This window comes from Pinus tabuliformis, chromosome 3_1 (assembly GCF_031772625.1).
Source record: "Pinus tabuliformis cultivar Carrire ecotype Pingquan chromosome 3_1, CPIR1, whole genome shotgun sequence".
Classification (NCBI taxonomy): Eukaryota; Viridiplantae; Streptophyta; class Pinopsida; order Pinales; family Pinaceae; genus Pinus; species Pinus tabuliformis.
In genome coordinates, this window is record NC_142301.1 from 999914300 (window position 1) to 999934911 (window position 20612).

General features: G+C 39.9%; 1 protein-coding gene across 1 annotated transcript in view; it reads left to right on the top strand.

Annotated features, from left to right (window-relative positions):
* The window catches only part of LOC149191242 (uncharacterized), a 154549-nt gene that overhangs the window by 82631 nt on the left and 51306 nt on the right, over window positions 1–20612 (top strand). The window contains exons 5-6 of the mRNA XM_089410693.1: window positions 19401–19572; window positions 19714–20028. Coding sequence (XP_089266819.1) covers window positions 19401–19572; window positions 19714–20028 — 487 coding nt within the window. The remainder of the gene's footprint in view (window positions 1–19400; window positions 19573–19713; window positions 20029–20612) is intronic.

Below are 20612 nucleotides of genomic sequence, written 5' to 3' on the forward strand. Positions count from 1 at the left end.
TCTCACTAGAATGGAATGGTCGCTTTGCATGTTTTCCAATTGCACAACCTTGACAAACTCCTTCATGATTCTTGTGAAACTCGGGCATCTCTGTAACCATATTCCTTACCCCAGGTAAGGCTTTGTAATGTAAGTGAGCGAATCTTCGGCGCCATAGCTCACATTGAATGGAGGTGTCATTTGCCAAAGCATCCAAAGGACTTCCAACAATGTGATAAAGACCATCAGCCCTGAATCCAAGAGTAAAAGCATCTTTAAAGGTTTTATTCCATGCACATACCTTTCCATCAATGAAAGCTACCTTGGAGCCTTTGTCTTCCATCGCGTAAACATACACCAAATTCTTCTTCAAATTGGACACATACAGAATATCTTGAAGAATGGTTTGACCATAGTTCAAGTGAAGAGAAACAATGCCTATCCCTTTTCACAAGGTAGGTGGCATTATCTCCAAGAATAATATTTAGATTAGTCTTTCTCTCAACTAAATTTGAGAGAACCTTTTTATATGCAATGAAGTGCCTTGAGTCTCCACTATTAATTAACCAATGATCAAAGTGTCTAGAGGAGAGGCATTAGTCAAAGCATAAATGAGATAATATTCATCTTGTTTTTCAACAACATTATTTTCATTATACCTGGCATTTCTTGTCCTCTTGGAAGTTGGGAGGTTGATTATTTCCTTCTCGAGCAGCAGGAACATTCCTATTTCCTTTGTTGTTAGACCTGTTGCTCCTTTGATTGTTGTTGTTGATGTTGTTCCTTTGAAGATTCTTCTTGTTAGGACATTCTCTAGCATAGTGGCCAAACTTGTTGCAATTGTAGCATCATCCTTTGCCTTTTCCTTTGAATCCCCTCTTAGATCCTTGACCTTGCTTTCTTGAATTATATGGACCAACATCATTTCTCCTTCTAGCATGTGCAGAGAAAGTTGTAGGTTCACTTCCATTGAAAGGCTTATCTCTCTCCATCACCCTTATTTCTTTTTGAGTGCATCTAGCCAATAGTTCATCAAAACCAAACATCTTATCATTGTTGAGAATGGTGGTGACAAATGTTTCCCCCAGACTTGAAAAACCTCCAAGTGCAATGAGGGTGAGTTCCTTGTCAGCAGTAACTTCTCCAATAGATAACAAATCATTCTTTACTTGAGTTATAGACTCCCCCTTTGTCCATCTTGATATCCCTCGACTTGTTCTTGAGAAAGAGGATTTGATTTGCATTGTTGACTTTGAACATCCCTATCAACTTATCATACATTTCCTTGGAAGTTCCCAAATCAGAAATATAAGAGATTAAATGCTTTTGAATGGAGTCAACTAACACAATCCAACAATTAATGTTCTTTTAAAGTCAAATCAAGAGTTATCTTCCAGGCATGATAATCTGATTTGTCATTGAGCTTATCCTCCGTCTTGAAATAAGAGGTAGCAGCCATGGAGACTTATTCAATACCAGCAAGTATTCCAACAGTGATTGCTTACTTCTTCCTTGGGTGTGTCTTCACCTTAGCTCTGATACCGTGTTAATTTTTATGGTATGTTCTATGCTTGCAACAATTACATCAATCTCTTGTTAGTCCAATAATAATTCCACTTCAGATTCCAATAGCAATCAGAATTAACTTCAGTAGCAATCACTTAGCATTTACTTATTGACAGTAATTGTAGATAGAATATTATCAACAATATGCAGAAGTACACAAACCAAGACAATGACCACAGAGATTTAGGCTAATGCTAGGGCAAAACCCCACAAGGAGGAAATCCCAACCAATCTTCCTTATGGATAAATATCAAATGTTCAGCAGAGAGAGAAAATCCAATTTAGTACAATAGTCAAAGTCAAAGTATTGACTTATCCAATAAAGTTGACCAACCAATAATATGTAGCTCAATCTGATCCAATACAACAGTCAATGTGCCCTAACCAGTCCAGTCAACAGTCTGTAATAGACAACAGTCAGTGTGCCCTAACGAGTCCAGTCAAAGGTGGTCAAACCACAGTCAAACAGCCTCCAATCAATTCAGTCAATGCAGCAAGGAACTCGGCCTTAATAGCTGGTCAAAGTCAACCTAAAACAGAGATGGAAAAACCTGTCAAACTCAGTCAATGTTCTGCGGTCCAGCCTGTGGTCAATGCTGTTCAACCTGCCCAGAAATCCTCGAACTGTGTGCTAATAGATGCGACCTGCCCAAACGGAATCTTTCCAAGTCAAAATGCAGTCAAACTTTCCCTGAAAACCCTCTGTCAACGCTGGTCAAAGGTAGCTGAAATATAGAGTCAACGCAAAAGATAAAGGTGCCCAGAAAATCCTCGCACATGTGGAGAGAAGAAGGCTTTCTCAGGTGTACGAACTAATCAGATGATGTGAGAGAAGGTGATGTGAATGAATGTGCCAAAATGAGGTGACCATATGTCATATTTATAGTGGTTAATGTGGGGTCAAGAGTCATGTCTTTTTACCAATAGGCCCGACCTGAAGAAAGGCCATTTGCAGGTGTGAAAAAATTCTAATTTTGGAGGAGAAGGGAGATGCCATCAAGGGTGATCCAAATGTGCAATGAGTCATCAAAGGAGGGGCTTCCAAGAGGAGGAATTGGTCCCTAGTTGCACTCTTTAACACACTTCCATCTTTTATCTTGGTCCCCATCACCCTTGCAATCACAAGGCAACCCTACAAAACATTTAGGTAGGTAGATAAACCAAAATGTTTTATAGGGCATACAATGTGACATTAAAGCAACTTCTGGTGCTTGGCATATATAAATTTCAATCTTTAGATGAGCGCCTAGAATTTCCTAGAGAAAACTTTTACTATTGTAGTCCTGAGACTTTCTTAGTCTTTGCTTTCTTTAGGCCAAATCTGTTAAACTGTATTATATTCCATCATCAGAGACATATTTTTGAAACTTCATTTGATAAATCACATAAATTAATATTCTTTTAATTTTAATTTTTTATTGTAGATTGTGGTTTTTTTAAATAAGAGATAAATTTTGTATTTACTTGTCACATTTTTGTGGTAATATGAAGTTTGAATTTCTTGGGGTTTTTTCCTTAAGGCTGATTTTGGATAATGTAAACTGACACTATTACATTTTATAAACTAATATTGGAGGTACAATGACATTTCTAGTTTGTGGCTTCCATCTCAAATTGATATTCAAGGTTTTTTTAATTATTTTATTTCTCATATTTTTTAATATATATTATTGCTGCTTCCTACAAATTTGGGAGAAGATTCTAGCGATATTAGATACTCCTACCGACCTTCCCAGCGTTTTTCCATTTCTAAAACTCATGCAACATAGAGGAAACTTCAACAATCATGAAACATATATCTCTTAACCATCATAATCTGGCCTTTGGGGGGTCTAGAACCGTCATCCATATCCAAAATAAGCATATTTTCCAAACCACCATAATGAGATAATATGCTTCACACACTTGAAAAACGCAACCAAGGAGTGATCAACAAGGCAAGCACATGTGAAAAGACCACCAAGCAGCAAGCACAATGACCATCCAACCAAGGAGAAGTCAGACTCCCGCAATCAAAGATCTCCATCAAGTGATCAAATGCAATGAAGAGAATGGGCTCCATGAAGATGTATCATCAGGTTGTTCAATGCTCATGCCTCAATTGTACCAGCAACAAGTCTTCGTCAATGTGATGAAAATCACAAGACGGAATCTCATATAATGTATGTTTTGACATGGGTATTACACATTATTCAAGGCATGCTGTTGACATATTAGGAGGAGCGACCTCAAGGGGAAAATGACACTTGTCAAATTTTGATTAAGTAAAACCTTAAAAGTTACTTTAAGAGTATTGCCCTAACTCTAGGGTTTCTGTTGCTGTTTTAATATTATTTGATTGATTAGGGTTTGATTGAAAGGTATAAATAGAGGAAATGAATTCATTTGTAAGACATGGTTAGAAGATGAGGACTTCCCTCCAAGTGCTTCGTTGAATATATTTCGGGAGAATTGGTAGTGGGGCAAGTTCAAGTTGAGGTTTAATGTTATTCTTCTTTTCATGGGTTAATTTGATGGTTGGAATGTTAAATTTAGGATAACATGTGCTTTGCTTAGACAAGAACTTCAATTCTCTCACTAGCCCAATTATTAAATCATTAGCAATAATGTGAAACGTTTTCATGATGAGAGTAACTGAGAGAAGAACATGTACAATAAATAACGAAGACAAGCCAAGACAAGAGGACACAATAAATTGGCTCAAGCCAGGGAAAAACCCTTGATTAAATCTTCTTATTATTGATATCGAATGTTCAGCAGAGAGAGAAAGTACAATAGCTTGAAGTCAAAATAACTTGACAATAATAAGATCCAACCTTAGGCAAGATGGCTCAGAAGGCTGTCATTCCAGCACTTTGTTATCTGTAGATACCCATGGGCTGGTTAGGTCTTCTTACAATATACAACAATCTTGCTTAACTGATTCAAAACACCTTCTTTGAGTGCGGTTTACCCAGGCATACTAGGAGCTCCCCTTCGCTGGTTTCTACGGCTGATATGAGATAGATTAAGCCCATAGTCTTACCTCAAAAGCCTCCTTAAGATAGAGATATATCTGAGCAGTCTTGTGACCTCAAAACTAGCTCCTTTAGGCCTGCGTCTTAGCTGAACCAAACCTCAGGAGCTGCGGCCCATCCTGCACAAGATGAACCCCAACCAGGACAGCCCTAAACTGTCTTCCAAACAATCCTCTGATCTGCGGTAACCTTCATGATGGATTTCGGCCAGCAAAGGATTGAAAGAACTGCTCAAAATTTCCTTTATCATCAGTGGCTTACCTGACAGAAGCATCTTGACCTTGATGTAGAAGAGAGAGACCCAAAAACGGCTAGCCTTTTATCCTCCTCCAAAAGCTCGACTATTTCAGACAAAAATGAAGCCCTTTTGATGTGTGAAATGAGGGAGACAGCATTCCAATATATACAATTCAATGTGGTCATGAGACGTGACTATTGAGCTTATTGAGCCGACATATAGATATGGCCAACCTTAATAATTTGCATAAATTCAAAAATACACAACCGCTTGTCCAAATATGATCATCTATAGGTTGATTTTGGTCCTCTCGAAAAGAGGAATTCAATGGAATGATTATCTCCATCAACTGAGCTGTTGCTGAAATAATCTTTGTAGAGGGGAAGATTTGCCCCAATAAGAAAAAGCTAAGTTTGAGGTCTAACCCTCTTGATCTCTTGCTGTAATTATCATTCCTTTAATGGACGTTGTTGCTATCATTTCTCCATACTAAAATGTTGTTCCTGTCCCTTTTCTTGTTCATGGTTGCATGTTATGCTTGGCTATTAAGAAATTGTTGTGAGGTGCATCTTTGGAAAGGCCCTCCTTTTAATTCCTGCATATTGAAAAAATCCATGTGGTTGGTTGGAGCACATTGTTCATAGCCTAACAACTCATTTTTTGTCCTATCCAAACCCTCTAGTTCATTGACCTTAGCTCCATAGGCTAAAATCGTGTTGGGTCCCTATAATACTAGTGATTACCCCATTACTATTGTAGTTATATCCCTTATTAATATTGTTGTGCCCCTATTGCCCCCATATTGTTATTACTGTGCCCCATAGAATCCCTCTATTGTTATTTTTGTGGCTTTATATTATTATTGTTAGGTCGGCTGGATTATATTGTGACTCCTTAGACTCCTATATATAGAAAGGAGGTTTTGTCATTTGTTTCATCCAAGAATTGTTCATTTATGTAATGTAAAGGAGGTTGCCCCCTCGAAGAGACTGAATTCTAAGGCGTTGATCTATCTTTTCTATCTTTTCTTGAGCTGGTTTCATAACATTTGGTATCAGAGCTTTGGATTCTAGGGTTTCGCTGCTCCAAACAGGTCATCGTGGCATTTTCGCTATAACTTTTTTTTTTTTTTTTTTTTTTTTTTGTGATGTTTCAGAAGTCGCAAAAAAAACCCATTTGAGAAGAAATCGCGCTGAACCTTGGGTTCGAATTTCAGATCTTTTCGCGCGATATTTGCGGAGATATGATCTGAGGAAGTTGGTCTTTTTGCAGACTCCTGAATTACATTCAAAACAGGTGACCTGGGGAAAATCGTCATAACTTTCTCTCTGGGGATCAGATTGAAGTTTTGTAAGAAGGTACAGAAAGAGGATGGACTGTAGTTTCTTTTATGTGTTTTTCAGATCCAAGGGTTGAAACAGTGACTTGTGGCACGTCGTACAAGTTCGCTCTACTGAACTAGTCTATAATCAAGTCACTGTGGGAGATTTCGCATAACTCTTCCTTGGAGAATCCAATTTGGGTCAGACTTGTGGCATTGGAAAGAGGACACAGAGGGCTACTACAAGTCACAAATTCAGAACTAGATAATCAGAAAGTACAGAGATACATCAGAGGCAATATCGAGCTCCTACAAAGTGAAAAAAGGTGTGTAGATTTTCTTTAATTTTTGCTTTAGCTTGGTTTGAAAATTTATTTTGAAGGAATTCAAAGGGCATATTAGAGCATTATTATCGGTAACTGATGCCCCGAGGAAAGAAAATGCAAACACCTAGTAAGGAACCTGAAAGCTCTAGCATGACTCATGAAGAAGAAGAATAAATGCTATATGATATATCAAAATTACAAGAACAAGTGCAACAAGTGTCACTTGCACAAAAAGCAACAGAATCTAAGATGGATGGTTGAAAGAAAGATGTAGAAGCTAAGATGGATGGTTTAAAGAAGGGTGTAAAAGCTAAGATGGATTGTTTAAAGAAAGACGTAGAAGCTAAGATGGATGGCATGGAAGCTAAGGTGAATGGCATGGACGCTAAAATTGATGGCATGGATGATAAGATGGAAGAATTGAAGATAAATATGAATAAGTTGCTACAAGAAATGGTCACTAAGGGTGAAAGGGTACTAAAGGAAACTCATGATGAGAACAAAAGAAATGTTAATCATGATTCCATAGACTCTAATGTTGGATCGAAGACTCACCATATTCCAAAAATCGATATGAGGAAGTTTGATGGCAGGGATCCCGCCACATGGATATTACAGATGGAGCAATTCTTCGATCTCAATAATTTGCAAAACACACAAAAGGGTACGTATGGCAACTTTATATTTGGAACCAAATCAGTTTGTATGGTATCAATGGCTTTGCTCTCGTAAACAATTTATCACTTGAGCAATTTTTACGGAAGAATTGATAGCACATTATGAGGATACAAAAAGCAACACTTTTTTTAGCCAATTGATAAGTCTCAAACAAAAGGGTTCAATAATGGAGCACATTGAGGAGTTCCAAAAATTGAACATAAGGGTCAAAGATATTCCAGAGGAGCATAGGATTGATGTGTTCATAGGGTCTTTAAAGGATAATATCCAACATGATGTTCGCCTTTGGGAACCTGATTCATTAGAGAAGACATTCAGGTTAGCAAGAAAAATGGAAAGCAAAATTATGGCAATCAGGAAGCATACCACCCACAACTATAAAGACGGAAGTGTTGTTGCCGCTAGTCTTCCACAACCTATAAGGTTGACACCACAACAATTGGAAGAAAAAAGAGCAAAAGGGCTTTGTTACAGTTGTGATAACAAATACACTAAAGGTCATAAGTGTACTGAGAAGAAATTATTCTACATAGATTGTGAAGAGGAAGAAGAAAAGGAGCCAGAAAGGTCAAAAGAAGAGGGTATACTCCAGGAACAAAGCCTAGATAAAGAAGAAATGAATCCGACCATATCTTGTAATGCATTGGCGAGAATTACCACTCCTCAAACCATTAAGATAGAAGGACAAATCAAGAAGAAAAAGGTAATAGTGTTGATTGATTCAAGAAGTACCCACAATTTTATTCATTGTAAGGTAGCAAGAGAATTGAATTGCTTCTTATATCCAACACCAGAGTGTCAAGTGATGGTTGCAAATGGAGGAACAATAAATTGCTCGGGAAAGTGCCATAATATCAAGCTATCCATGGGAGAATATGTATTGACTAGCCCAATGCTTTCCATTCCAATGGGAGGTGTTGATGTTGTACTAGGAGTCCAATGGCTACAATCCTCATTTATGTAATGTAAAGGGGGTTGCCCCCTCGAAGAGGCTGAATTCTAAGGCGTTGATCTATCTTTTCTATCTTTTTTTGAGCTGGTTTCATAACAAATCGATAGGCACTAGCCTTGACAAATTGCACCATCCATCTTATTCTAAAGTACTTGAAAAAAAATCTCTTTTCTAGGGTTTCCCCTTTTGCGTTGGAAAAGGACCAACATAAAGTGAGAGGAAGTATTGTTGTGGTGACATTATGCTATCTTCTTAAGTCCTCCAATGGTTGCTCTTTGTCCAAAAACTTTGTAACATTTGAAGTGTAGGTTTGGGAGGTAACAAAGATTGCCAATATGAATGGATGAGTATGATCGTCTTTCCAAACCATGGGGGGATAAGGCTAGAGGGACCACATCATCTTCAAAATGAAACAAGAGATCAAAACATAATGGAGGATATGGCCATTAGATGCTTGAACAACCCCCTAACAGAATTGATTTAGCTCATCAATTTCAAATATTATCAGCGAGTGAGAACCTTTGTTTCACACAACTCACTCTCCTAATAAATCTAGAAAAACCTTATGTCATGAGAATGACTGAAATATCATCTAATAAAGCCTCATGATAGTAATAATCAATAACTTAGGTATCATCATTTGTAATATCACAAATAGGAAGTTCATGGGAATTGAATCAAAAGTTTTTCTGAAGTCCGCAAATTAACAAAACAACTTCAAGGATTTTTTCGTAGCATTAATCTCCTCTTTTGGAGGAAAATTTTTGGGGCATCAAAATTTTAACTATCTCTAGAAAAGAATGGGCCTCTACAAACCAAGAAGCTCATCTACCTGAGTAGTTCAAGGATGTGGATCTGTTAGAGGAGTAGAGGGCCAAGAAACGGTATTCGTTGTGGCTAGAGGGAGTGTCTTTCATCTGCTAGAACATGTAGAGTTAAACAACATGCTTGGAGGTGGTCTCAAGGAAGAAGGAGGAAGCTCTGAACTTTCCCAGATAATGCTTTGGGGTACAAATTGTTGTTGATTTTGGGTAGCATCGGATGTGCTCTAGCTCCGAAATTTTGTGGAGGGGCTAAAATACATGAGATCTCCAAGACCCATAAATCGTTTGGAGAAATTCCACCTAGATTATGAGTTATTAAAATAATTAATATTTTTAATGGGGTTCCTAAGTCTAAACTTAGGAAAATAAAAATATTAATGGGTGTTAATAAAATATGGGTGAGAAGCTTCTAAGAGACGAGGATCAAGTTTGTTTTAGTCTTAGCCATTGATTAGAGACTTAATCTTGGCCGTTGATTCATCAACAAGGAAAGTATAAGAGGAGGCCTGAGAGTCAGTTGGAGACACACCAAGTGATCAAATCAGTTCGATTTTTCTGGGGCGTGGTTTGCTGAGAAAATCGAACTAGTGATCTGAGTTGCAGTGAGAGGGGCATAAGCAGCGATTTGGATTGGAAAGGAGTTCCAAGCCAAAGAGTATCGGGCAGAGAGGCATCGCAGAGGCCTATGCAGCCCAGGAAGGGGCTCACGCAGTGCTGATGCAGGCCAGGAGGGTCTCTTGTAGTGGTAGTTCAGAGTATTCGTCAGAAGTCCAAGATTTTGCCAGAGAAGCGAGGTCCTGAGCCAGGAGGGTTGAACAATAGTCTTCCTCTAGCAAATTGATTCGGCAGAAGGGGTGACACAGTCTCCTAGAGGCGAGATGCTGACCCAAGCAGTGATTGCGTTGGGATTTCGCAGTGTTTGTCAGAGTCAGGCCACTCAGTGGATTAGTTGGGACTTGGGGAACGAGGTAAACCCTCATATGTATTTCTTGCTGCCGAGGTTTCTCTGAAAGGTTAGCCGGTGTGAGAGGCAACCTGTTGTACTCAGGTTTTGCTTGCTTAATAATACAAACCCTTTATCTGCTACACCGATTTTTCCGCATTGGGTTTTTTTGGGGACGTGTTGTCAAAAAATAATGGTGTCCATTGTGTGTTTGTCTCATATATTGTTTTAGTTTATGATTTGTGACTGCAGTAGGATTTATGTTTGTAAAGATTCAAAATTTTTCACATGGTATCAGAGCATTGTAGATCATAGGACATCATAGGACACTAAAGCCATCAGCTGGGAGATTCAACAAATCTGCTGCAGAGAGGCAGCTATCCCGAGTGACAACGCTGTTTTAGAGCTAGAAGAGCAGCTGAAGGAGTGATGCAGTGCCAGAGGAGTGACACAAAAGCTCACATAGTGCCTGTGTCAGCTTCTTGAGCCAGGAGGGGGAGATGCTGTAGCCAAGAGGAGTTAACACAGTGACTGTGTCAGTTCCCTGGGCCAACGCAAAGGCTGGGGGGCTCAGATCAGTCAGTTGCCGGGGTTGTAGGAGTAGTGCAGATTCGATCTGTGGTGCTGGTGGGACGTTGTTGCTGTTGTTGTAGAACAATGTCTGTGGAGACGAAACCAAGGTAGAGGGAGTCACTGCCTTAATACATTTCTTGCCAAAGAAATCTAGATTCGGGTTGCTAAGCAGCAGCAAAGGAGGATTGGGAAGCGGTGACTTGATATTGTTTGGCGGGAGGATTTCCGTGAAGGAAATCAGGACTCAGAGGGAGTCCACAAGGAACTTGTTCCTTAGAGGATTTCTAGTGCGAAAGAAATCCAGATTCGAGTCTTGCTGGGGCAACAACGCGAGAGGGAGAAGAGAACCTGTTCTATACTTGTTTGAGCAAAGATGACAGTCAATGGACTAAGGGATCAAGACAGATTGGATCGAGCATTCAACTTTGTCATCTAGAAGGCCAGGATCTTAGCAGTCTTGGACAAGAATCACATCAAGGATTATACCTTGAAAGTGGTGGTTGTACCGATCGATGCTGATCCTCTCAAGAAATACAAGGAGATTCAAGCGAAGGTGAAGTGCATGATCTTGGACGAGGTCAAGAATCATGTGATCCCACATATTGTTGAAAGGGAAACAAAAAGAGAAATGTGGGAGGCCTTAACCACCTTGTATGAGGGAACTTTCGTTGAACAGAAGATGTTGCTTGAGAACCAGCTGAGACAGTATCAAATGCAGAAGGGAGAAGAAATTGATCCCTTCCTTTTCAGGTTGCAATGGATTCGAGACTAGCTAACTTCCATAGGGTCTACACTAGATCTTGAGTTCATGGTCAAGACTGCCCTAAATGCAGTCACTGAAGACTAGGATACCTTTGTCCAGAGCATTTTGGGTAGGGCTTCTCTCCCCAGTTGGGAGGAGATTTGGGTAGCTCTTTGACAGGAAGAGATCAGGTGGTTAACCAAGGCAGGAAGTAGTGGCAAAGGAGTCAGAGCCAAGAAGGAGGAGGAGGAGGATGCAACTCTTGCATCGTCGGGACAACAAGGGCAACAAAAGAGGAAGAAAAAGGATATAACCAAAGTCAGATGCTTCAGGTGTGGGGCACTAGGGCATTTTGCCACTCAGTGCCCTCAGAAGAAGGGCAAGGAAGAGAAGTCGGACTTGAAGGCTGCTCCAGCGAAAGATGACAAGGAGGACAATGATGAGGATTGTGCCATGAGTGCTCATGCACCTTTAGAGAAGAGGCGGGGCAATATTGAGCTGCAGTCAGGAGGACTACATAAGGGGCGGGATACTTGAGGTGCCCAAACTCTTGGATCACATACGACTACGGGAGCCCTTAATGACAGTAGCAGAATGATGGGAGTCAGTTAGTGCGAGGGATGATGGAGCGACAGTGGCAGAGCTAGAGTGCCAAAGTCTGAAGCAGCGTAGTAGAGTGTTGAGCAGTGCGGGAGGCACAGAGCAGATACAACAACAACGCAGTAGCATCAGAGGGTCAGCACAGATTAGCAGCAGAGGTAGCTTCAACATCATGGGATATCCAGATTGACCAACATGTCAGCATTTGGGTGGATTTTCAGTTGCTTACTTCTCAGCAACTGAGTTGTAGTGCAACAGTTAGCAGTGGCAGTGCTATGGGCAGCATGATGCAGCATATTGAGAGGGAGCTGCAGTACAGATGTAGCAGTGACAGTGGCAGTGTCATGGGTAGCAGTACAGGATGCAACAGTGCAGTGGATGAAGGGTAGCAGGCCAAGCATCAACAACACAGAGGACCGATGCCGTGGATCAGTGTGATGCTTCTATTGGAAGTATTGCTAGAGCACATTCCTCGCTAAGAGGGAGTGTTGATTTTGGGTAGCATCGGATGTGCTCTAGCTCCGAAATTTTGTGGAGGGGCTAGAATACATGAGATCTCCAAGACCCAGAAATCGTTTGGAGAAATTCCACCCGGATTATGAGTTATTAAAATAATTAATATTTTTAATGGGGTTCCTAAGTCTAAACTTAGGAAAATAAAAATATTAATGGTATTAATAAAAATATGGGTGAGAAGCTTCTAAGAGATGAGGATCAAGTCTGTTTTAATCTTAGCTGTTGATTAGGGACTTAATCTCGACTGTTGATTCATCAACAGGGAAAGTATAAGAGGAGGCTTGAGGGTCAGTTGGAGACACACCAAATGATCAAATCAATTAGATTTTTCTGGGGCATGGTTTGCTGAGAAAATCGAACTAGTGATCTGAGTTGTAGTGAGGGGTAGAATTAGAGATTTGGATTGGAAAGGAGCTCCAAGCCAAAGAGTACCAGGAATAGAGGCAACAATAGAATTAGAGAGGCAACGCAGAGGCCTATGCAACCCAGGAAGGGGCTCACACAGTGTTGATGTAGGCAAGGAGGGTCTCTTGTAGTGGCAGTGCAGAGTATACGTCAGAAGTGTGAGATTTTGCCGGAGAAGCGAGGTTCTGAGCCAGGAGGGCTGAACAACAGTCTTCCTCCAACAAATCGATCCAATAGAAGGGGTGACGCAGTCTCCTAGAGGCAAGACGCTGGGCCAAGCAGTGATTGCACTAGGATTTCGCAGTGTTTGCCGGAGTCAGGCCACTCAGTGGATCAGTGGTGACTTGGAGAACGAGGTAAACCCTCGTATGTATTTCTTGCTACAGAGATTTCTCTGAAAGGTTAGCTAGTGTGAGAGGCAACATGTTGTACTCAGATTTTGCTTGCTTGATAATACAAACCCTCTATTTGCAGCACCGATTTTCCCGCATTGGGTTTCTTCGGGGACGTGTTGTCTAAAAATAACGGTGTCCCTTGTGTGTTTGTCTCATATATTGTTTCAGTTTATGATCTGTATGTTAGTGTAGTCTGCAGTAGTGTTTTTCATCATTGTTTAAAATTAAATAACTTATTGAATGAAATAACAAGTAGGAGATGATAAACCAGTGACTGCAGTAGGATTTCTGTTTGTAAAGATTCAAAAATTTTCACAATTGTTTGCAGTGAGTGAGTAGCTAAACATAATTGTCTGATCTCTCTCCATTCGAGTCCACTCTATTTGACCCAACACAATTTTTGTTGATGAAAGTAGCTTAGACAGGTGCCTAAGTGTCTAGGCATGTGGAAGTCGCCTAATTCATCCTTAACCTTAGCAATTACTTTAATTATTAAAGTAATTGACTTTTATAAGATAAAGCGAGTTAATCTAATGGAATGCAAAGGTAATTTGCACTAGTGAATTAGATTGATCCTAGCCATTGATCTCAAGTGAGGTGAGATGTAATCTCAACTCTCAATCACTTTGGAGATTAGGGTTGTGGATCTGGTTAATTTTTTAACTGAAACTTATAAAGGGAAGGCTAGGTTAACATAGAAGTCACATCTTTAGTACAAGACACAGTGAGAGTGAGATCTCATTGATTGGGTGGAAAAGGAGTTCCATTCAAGTGTGTAGGGTTCAAGGAAGAGTGCAAGGGGCAATAGAGGAAGGATCTAGGTCAGGTAGTGGATCGAAGGATAGATCAAGGGTTTGATTAGTTGGATCAATTCTAGGTTTATTGTTGTATTGATATTATTTTTCAGAGGGCCATTTTCCTAGGAAGGGAGCGAAACAATAGATTTGAAGGGCATAAATCTTATATGTGCATGTGAATGAAATCGATGTATGATTTTGCTTCTGTTGATTGTTTTGTTTGTGTTAAAATCCAATTGTGTCTTTTATTTAGTACTGGATAATAATTAAATGTCACTGCAAGGAATTTGCTAGGTAGTAATTGGCCAAGTTGCCGGGGTTAAGGAAAATTAACATGGTATCAAGGCATTTTTTTGAATAGTTTATCTTTGAAGAATTGCCCACAAGCAGCCAAATCCATATAGGAGTCAAAGAGTCTAGGTTCATCCAAACACATGCCTATGACCATATGAGGTAGCAAGAAAAAAGAATCAATCATGCACCGAGTCCATACGCGCAGAGGCCAAAGGGGATTTGTAGGATGGCCAAGACCGTACACAACGTACATAATAGACAAGTAGTCAAGTCGTATGATGACAGAGCTAAAGCTCATGCGGGTAGAGTCACAATTGAAAAGGGAGATAGGGTGTCGGGAAACCACATGAGATATAAAGTATAAAAAAACTAATACAAGGTGTATTTGGTTGAACTTTTTTCTAGCTACATGTGATTTAAAAGAATTTGTTATGAATATAATAATTAATATTTAATAGTTAATAATGATTAGTATACTGAAGAGGCATGTCTCTAAGGACATGACTGTTCATGAAGGGGCACCTGCCTAGGTATATAAGCGGGCCCTCATTTGTAATCAATCTCATATCTCATATCACTTATACAATCAACATTCTTATATATATATATATTACTTGTCCTATCATGGATATTTATATATTTCAGATATTCTTAATATTCCATTGCATATATGAACTCTGTTCATTACATTGGTATTAGAGCGTAAATGAACTTTGTTCGTTACAGAATCTCAGCCACCAAGACCTTGAGTGGCTGATAGAGTCACCAAGCACATGCGTAGTGGGAAGGGGGGCAGAGATAGCCAAACAAAAGTTGCAGCAGGATAATGGACAAGAGATGCCAACAAACAGGGTGCTACCAATGATAGGGATAATATAGCTATCGACAATTGTACACTACATCAAGTACAAAGAATGTACACGTAGAGGTTGACAGGTCAACATAGAGTACAATAGGCCATAATAGTGTGGTGATAGAAGCTACAAAGTATAGTACTAGCTGTTTGTAGATTGCAATCAACTGTGGTTAGTGGTCACATGTTAGAGGGAGAGAGGGAGACCATACTGATCAAAAAACCAATTTTGTGGGTGTTTGAAAGTATCGAAACACAAATCCATAAGGAGATCTTAGCAGATCTATAAACCAACAACATTTATTTCTTGTGGGTGCTAGAAGGACTTAGCATTAGGCAGTAATTATGAGATCTAGATATGGCAGCTACCGGTTTAAGATTTAAGGACCGGTTGGATGGAGCATCTAACTTGACCTGGAAGGCAAGGGTTACTTTGCTGCTGAAAGAGAATGACCTCTGGGAGATTGTTGACAAGGAGATTCAATCGCCAACAAATGTAATGCAATTGGCAATCCATGAAAAGGAGGACATTAGAGCTCAACATATCATCATGGATGTTGTGAAGGATCATTTGATCCCTCACTTGGTAGAGAAGAAGACAACCAAGGAGATGTTCAAGGCTCTAGTGGACCTGTTCTAAAGTGACAACATGAATAGGAAGATGATCTTGAGAAACAAGCTCAGATCTACCAAATGTCAAGGTATGATAACAGTTCCAGTTACTTCACGAGGATCGCCCAAAAGCAAGATCAACTCGCAGACATTGGGGAGAAAATGGAGGACGTAGAGCTCATAAGTGTGGCATTGAATGGTTTTCCCAAATCACAGGAACCATTTGTCAAGGGAATCTACACTTGGGAGAAACTTCACAATTTGGAGAGACTTTGGGATGACTGCATCCAAGAAGAGACTCAAGAGGAGTCTAAAGCCAATAGGCAGGGAGATGGAGAAGAGAACTTGGCCCTAGTTAGTATGGCCAGGAAAGGCAAAGGGAAGGGTTTTGAGGGTAACAGTTTTGGGGGAAACCTCTCAGCATTGAGCAAGTTCAAGTGCTTTATTTGCCACAAGAATGGGCACTCTGCATCACAGTTTCTGGAGAAGAAGAAGGGGAAGTTGCAGTAGATAACAACATCAATCGAGGTACTACTTGATGAGTTTGTAGCAAGGTTCGGGAAGGACTTATCATTTGTCTCCTATCTTTCTACCAACACCAACACCATATGTAGGAGTGTTTGGTACATGGATAGTGGTGCATCATTCCATATGATAGAGGCATTGGAACTATTTGGTAGTTTGACAGAGTGAAACTCAGATTTACATGTGGAGCTTGGTAATGATGCCAAGTATGCAGTGAAGGGTGTTGGAACCACTAAGTTTTAGCTAGAGTTAGGAGGGGCGTTGGAAGTTAAAGAGATGCTATTTGTACCAAGATTGAAGAAGAACTTGCTCTCAGTCTCAGTGATTGAGGACGGAGGATATGTGGTTATGTTTAGGAATGGGTAGGTGCTCATTCGTCCAGAGGAGTCTATCCCAGATACAACAGTGGTTATCAGTGTTAGAGAGAGAAACTTATACAGGTTGATGAGCAAACTTGTTCAGGCATTGGTACATGACAGTGACAAGTTGTGTGAGCTATGGGACAGGAGGATGGGACACTTGCACTACAGGGTGTTGTTAATCTTGAGGGAGATTGTCAGTGGTCTCCTATATTTCAGTATTGAGTAGCAGGGCATGCACAGAGGGTGTGCACTTGGCAAGAATGCCAAGGCTGCTTTTTAAAGCAGCAAGAGCAGGTCCAAGGATCTTGGATCTTGTTCATTTAGATGTGTGTGGATTGATGTTAGTGGCATCAGTGTAGGGATCACTATATTATGTCATGTTCATAGATGAGTATTTTAGGAAGACCTGGATCTTCTTTATGAAGAAGAAGGATGAGGCTTTCAGTCTGTTCCAAGAATTCAATGCCCAAGTGGAGAACCACACAAGCAAGAAGATCAAGGTATTGATGTCAGATAATGAGGGAGAGTATGCCTCCAATGACTCTAGGGATTTCTGCAAGGAGGCAGGGATGGAGAGGGCGATGACAATCTCGTACAACCCTCAACAGAATGTGGTTGTGGAGAGAAAGAATCGGTCGATCTGATCTGATTCTGATCTGATTTTGGTTATAGTCTGATCCGACTCAGCCAATTTTGAGTTTGATTCTGTCTTTTAAAACATTAATTTAGATCCTCAATGTTTCTGTATTTTCTCTCAGTACTTTAATTTTAGGTATCTCAGAACATATATCTTGATGTCATTTTTACTGCTTCCACCCTAGTTACCATATTTGCCTGAGGCACACTGCAACAGTATCTAATTTTCTCAGAATTGTGGAACCTTTGAACCATATGTTGTTTTTTGTATTTTGCATCGGATTTGTTTCCAATCCAAATGGATTTGGATCCCATTGGCATAATGGTGAGAAATTTACCCCCTGGCTGCATGCGTTGAACAATTTTTACCATCATCATCTCCAGGAACAGCGAGCACACCATTTACATAATATTATTTCCTAACTTGGTCAAAATTTGAGTGATTTGCTTCCAAGTGCCCCAGTTGAGCACTTTAGAGTTGGGATTAGATAAGGTGTGATCATCATTTTTTGTTTTCAGTGAAAAACATGCTCCTGGGAAACTTGCCCTCATTCCAAGGATGGTACCTAGGGTAAAATGGATTCTGTAGAAGCTTGAGGCTGTGTAAACAGTGAAAACAGGGCTGAAGGCCATTACAACAATATACTTATTTTGAGCTCAACATGTCAGTTGCAAGAAGTGAACCTGGGTAGGGAGGAATCAGGATAACACTTCTTCTCACAGCCGCCCGGGCTAGATCTAATTGATAAGTTGTGATTGTTATATTTATATCAATGTTGTATTTTAGTAGTTTTGTACAGTGAGTTGTCTTCAGTGTAGTCTGTCTTCTGGAGAACTGTAACTCTCATCTGAAATGTTAAAGTTCACTTGCAATGGGTCTTTGATATATATAATGGGTCTCGCTTTGTATTGAACCATTGCCACTCTAGTCTTGTCATAGTTTGGTAATCAGAATTAGAAATGTTCACATTGCACAGTTTTCCACTACTAGTATGTTTTGTCTCTCCTCTTGCAATTAGACGAATAAGATAAGATAATTTTATTGATGTTCAACAAATGACTACAAAGTAAGTCAATTTATTTTACTTCATCTCAGCGTTCTCAATCTTGGCTCATATTATTTTGGTGTTATAGCCTGAATATTTGACAATGCTAGCCTGAATTAAATCTTTAGCAAACTTGGTGGTTTTGTCTCATTCCAAGTTGGTAATACGAGTATGAAAACTAATGAAATTTAAATTTTTTAATATTCATTTTTTTTGAAATTAGGGTTAGGTTCTGTTTCCCTGATTCCTAACTTCTATACAAGTGCTGCACCGCTCCTGATGATGCTACGGGTGGCTCTCCTTCTCCGTCCGAAACCGATGCAATGATGGCAAGCCGCCTATCGGACTCGGATAGGATCGTGCCTATCAGTCAGTAGCGAGTGTCCGTATGGGTGGCTTAGTTCCCCGTAGGCAGCGATCCAGAACCCGATGTTACGCGTAATATTGTGTTACGTTTCATTCACCGCTGTTACGCTATAAATCCAATCCAAGGTTGGTTCCACACGAGCATCAATCCCGTTCTGCGGCGTGGTGGCAGGAACATCCGCTAGGAGATTGGCTGGGTGGTGTAGGTCAAAATCTGCATGCAAAGGTAATGCAAATACATAGGCCCCTTCCCAACATACCTGGTCATGGGACAGATCAGGAGACAATTTGGTTGGTGGGGATTGCCCATTGGTCGGAGCTAGGCCAATCGAATGATGCTTATCAAATGATTTTCACTACTCATTCGACCCTCACTCTGACTCACATCATGTCCCCTTTCAAGCCAGCAGCCCCAGCATAGGGCAAAGGAAACCAAGGAACTGAGCAACCAATCGAAAGTAACTCATCCAAGCAAGCCGCACCCACCCACAACGACTATATCTCTATCAATCCTTCCTCCTCACCCAATTCACCCTACCTCTTGTTACTAGATGGTTATACAAGCAACCCATGGTTCATGTAAATTTTGCACTCTCACTTCCAATATAAATGAGCAAACTTTGTATATTTGTTGTCTAATTGTTTGGCTTTACATGTATGTCTAGTATCTACATACGTATCAGTAAAAATTGAATATTTTATTCCACTGGTTATTATACTGGTTTTTTGGCCTGCTTCAGTCTTGTTCTTAATTTTGGAGCAAACCAGTTCTGGTTTTATTCCAGTACTGATAAATTCTCTATGAAACTGAGATGGCCTTGTTTATATTTGCAGCCTTATGCAGGAGCCTTTTTGCTCTATACCTGTAATATGGATCATTCAGGAGGATACTCTAGCCAGGCGTCTTGGACAATATGCGTTAAATGGATGGACAAACATTATTTTTGAGTGGCGGCGTACCTTTCGACGAGCAGATGTCGTGGTGTTTCCAGACTATACCCTTCCAGTAAGTGGACTAAATACTTGAGGTGTGATGCACAGGTGTCAAAAACATTTCCTAAATTTTATGCTTTGTTATATGGAGTCTGAAATTTGAATGATACTGTACAAAGCATGACAAGGATTAACTTTGACTCTCCTATTGCAGATGATGTACAGTAAGCTTGATACTGGAAACTTCTTTGTGATTCCTGGTTCTCCAATTGATGTATGGTCAGCCAAAAGATTCTCGGCAGTACATGGAAAAGAGGAAATACGGATAAATTTGGGATTCCATAAAGAGGATTTTGTTGTTGTTGTGGTTGGAAGTCCTTTCTTATACAATACCTTATGGTGGGAGCATACCATAGCAATGCAGGCTATCCAACCATTAGCTCTAAAGTTTATTAATCAGTATCAGAGAACATTTAGGCTCGTTTTCTTGAGTAACAATTTGAAAGGACGCTATGGTCTAGCTTTGCAGGTATGTACTTTCTGGGGGCAGTTTAAATATGGGTGTTTTATTGTGTTTGTATAGTTTTAAAGGCTGGAGGCGTGAAAGGACATATGTATTTTGCATAAAGATATTATATTTCCTTCATTTACACACCTTCCTTGCTATCATCTTCCTTATCTGCCTTTTGAATAGTATTTCATTGCAAAAGTGATGTGAAATAAATGCTTCTCTCTATGGAGCATTTACATAAAAAAAGACTCTTATCGAACAATAAACTATTCACTCTTTGATGCAAATAAATCCATCCTGTTTTAGTAGTGAATCTTAAAAAGGAGCTGCAATATGTAGGGAGATATCTTCTTATGATTATACATACATTTCAATGATGGGGTATCTTTTGGATTGGAAAATACAGCAAACATGCTCATATTTAATGAATCACAAGTATACTTTAAGACTCAAAACTTGCGTTACCAGATCCACAGGAGCTTGAGGCCCTCACATGCCAGATTCCATGCAAATAATATTGAAGTTTTAGTTTTTTGTTTTGTTTCTTATTATAATTTTTTCTTTAGGTTTTTAAGGATGTTTGCCACCTTTTTGGGACCCTA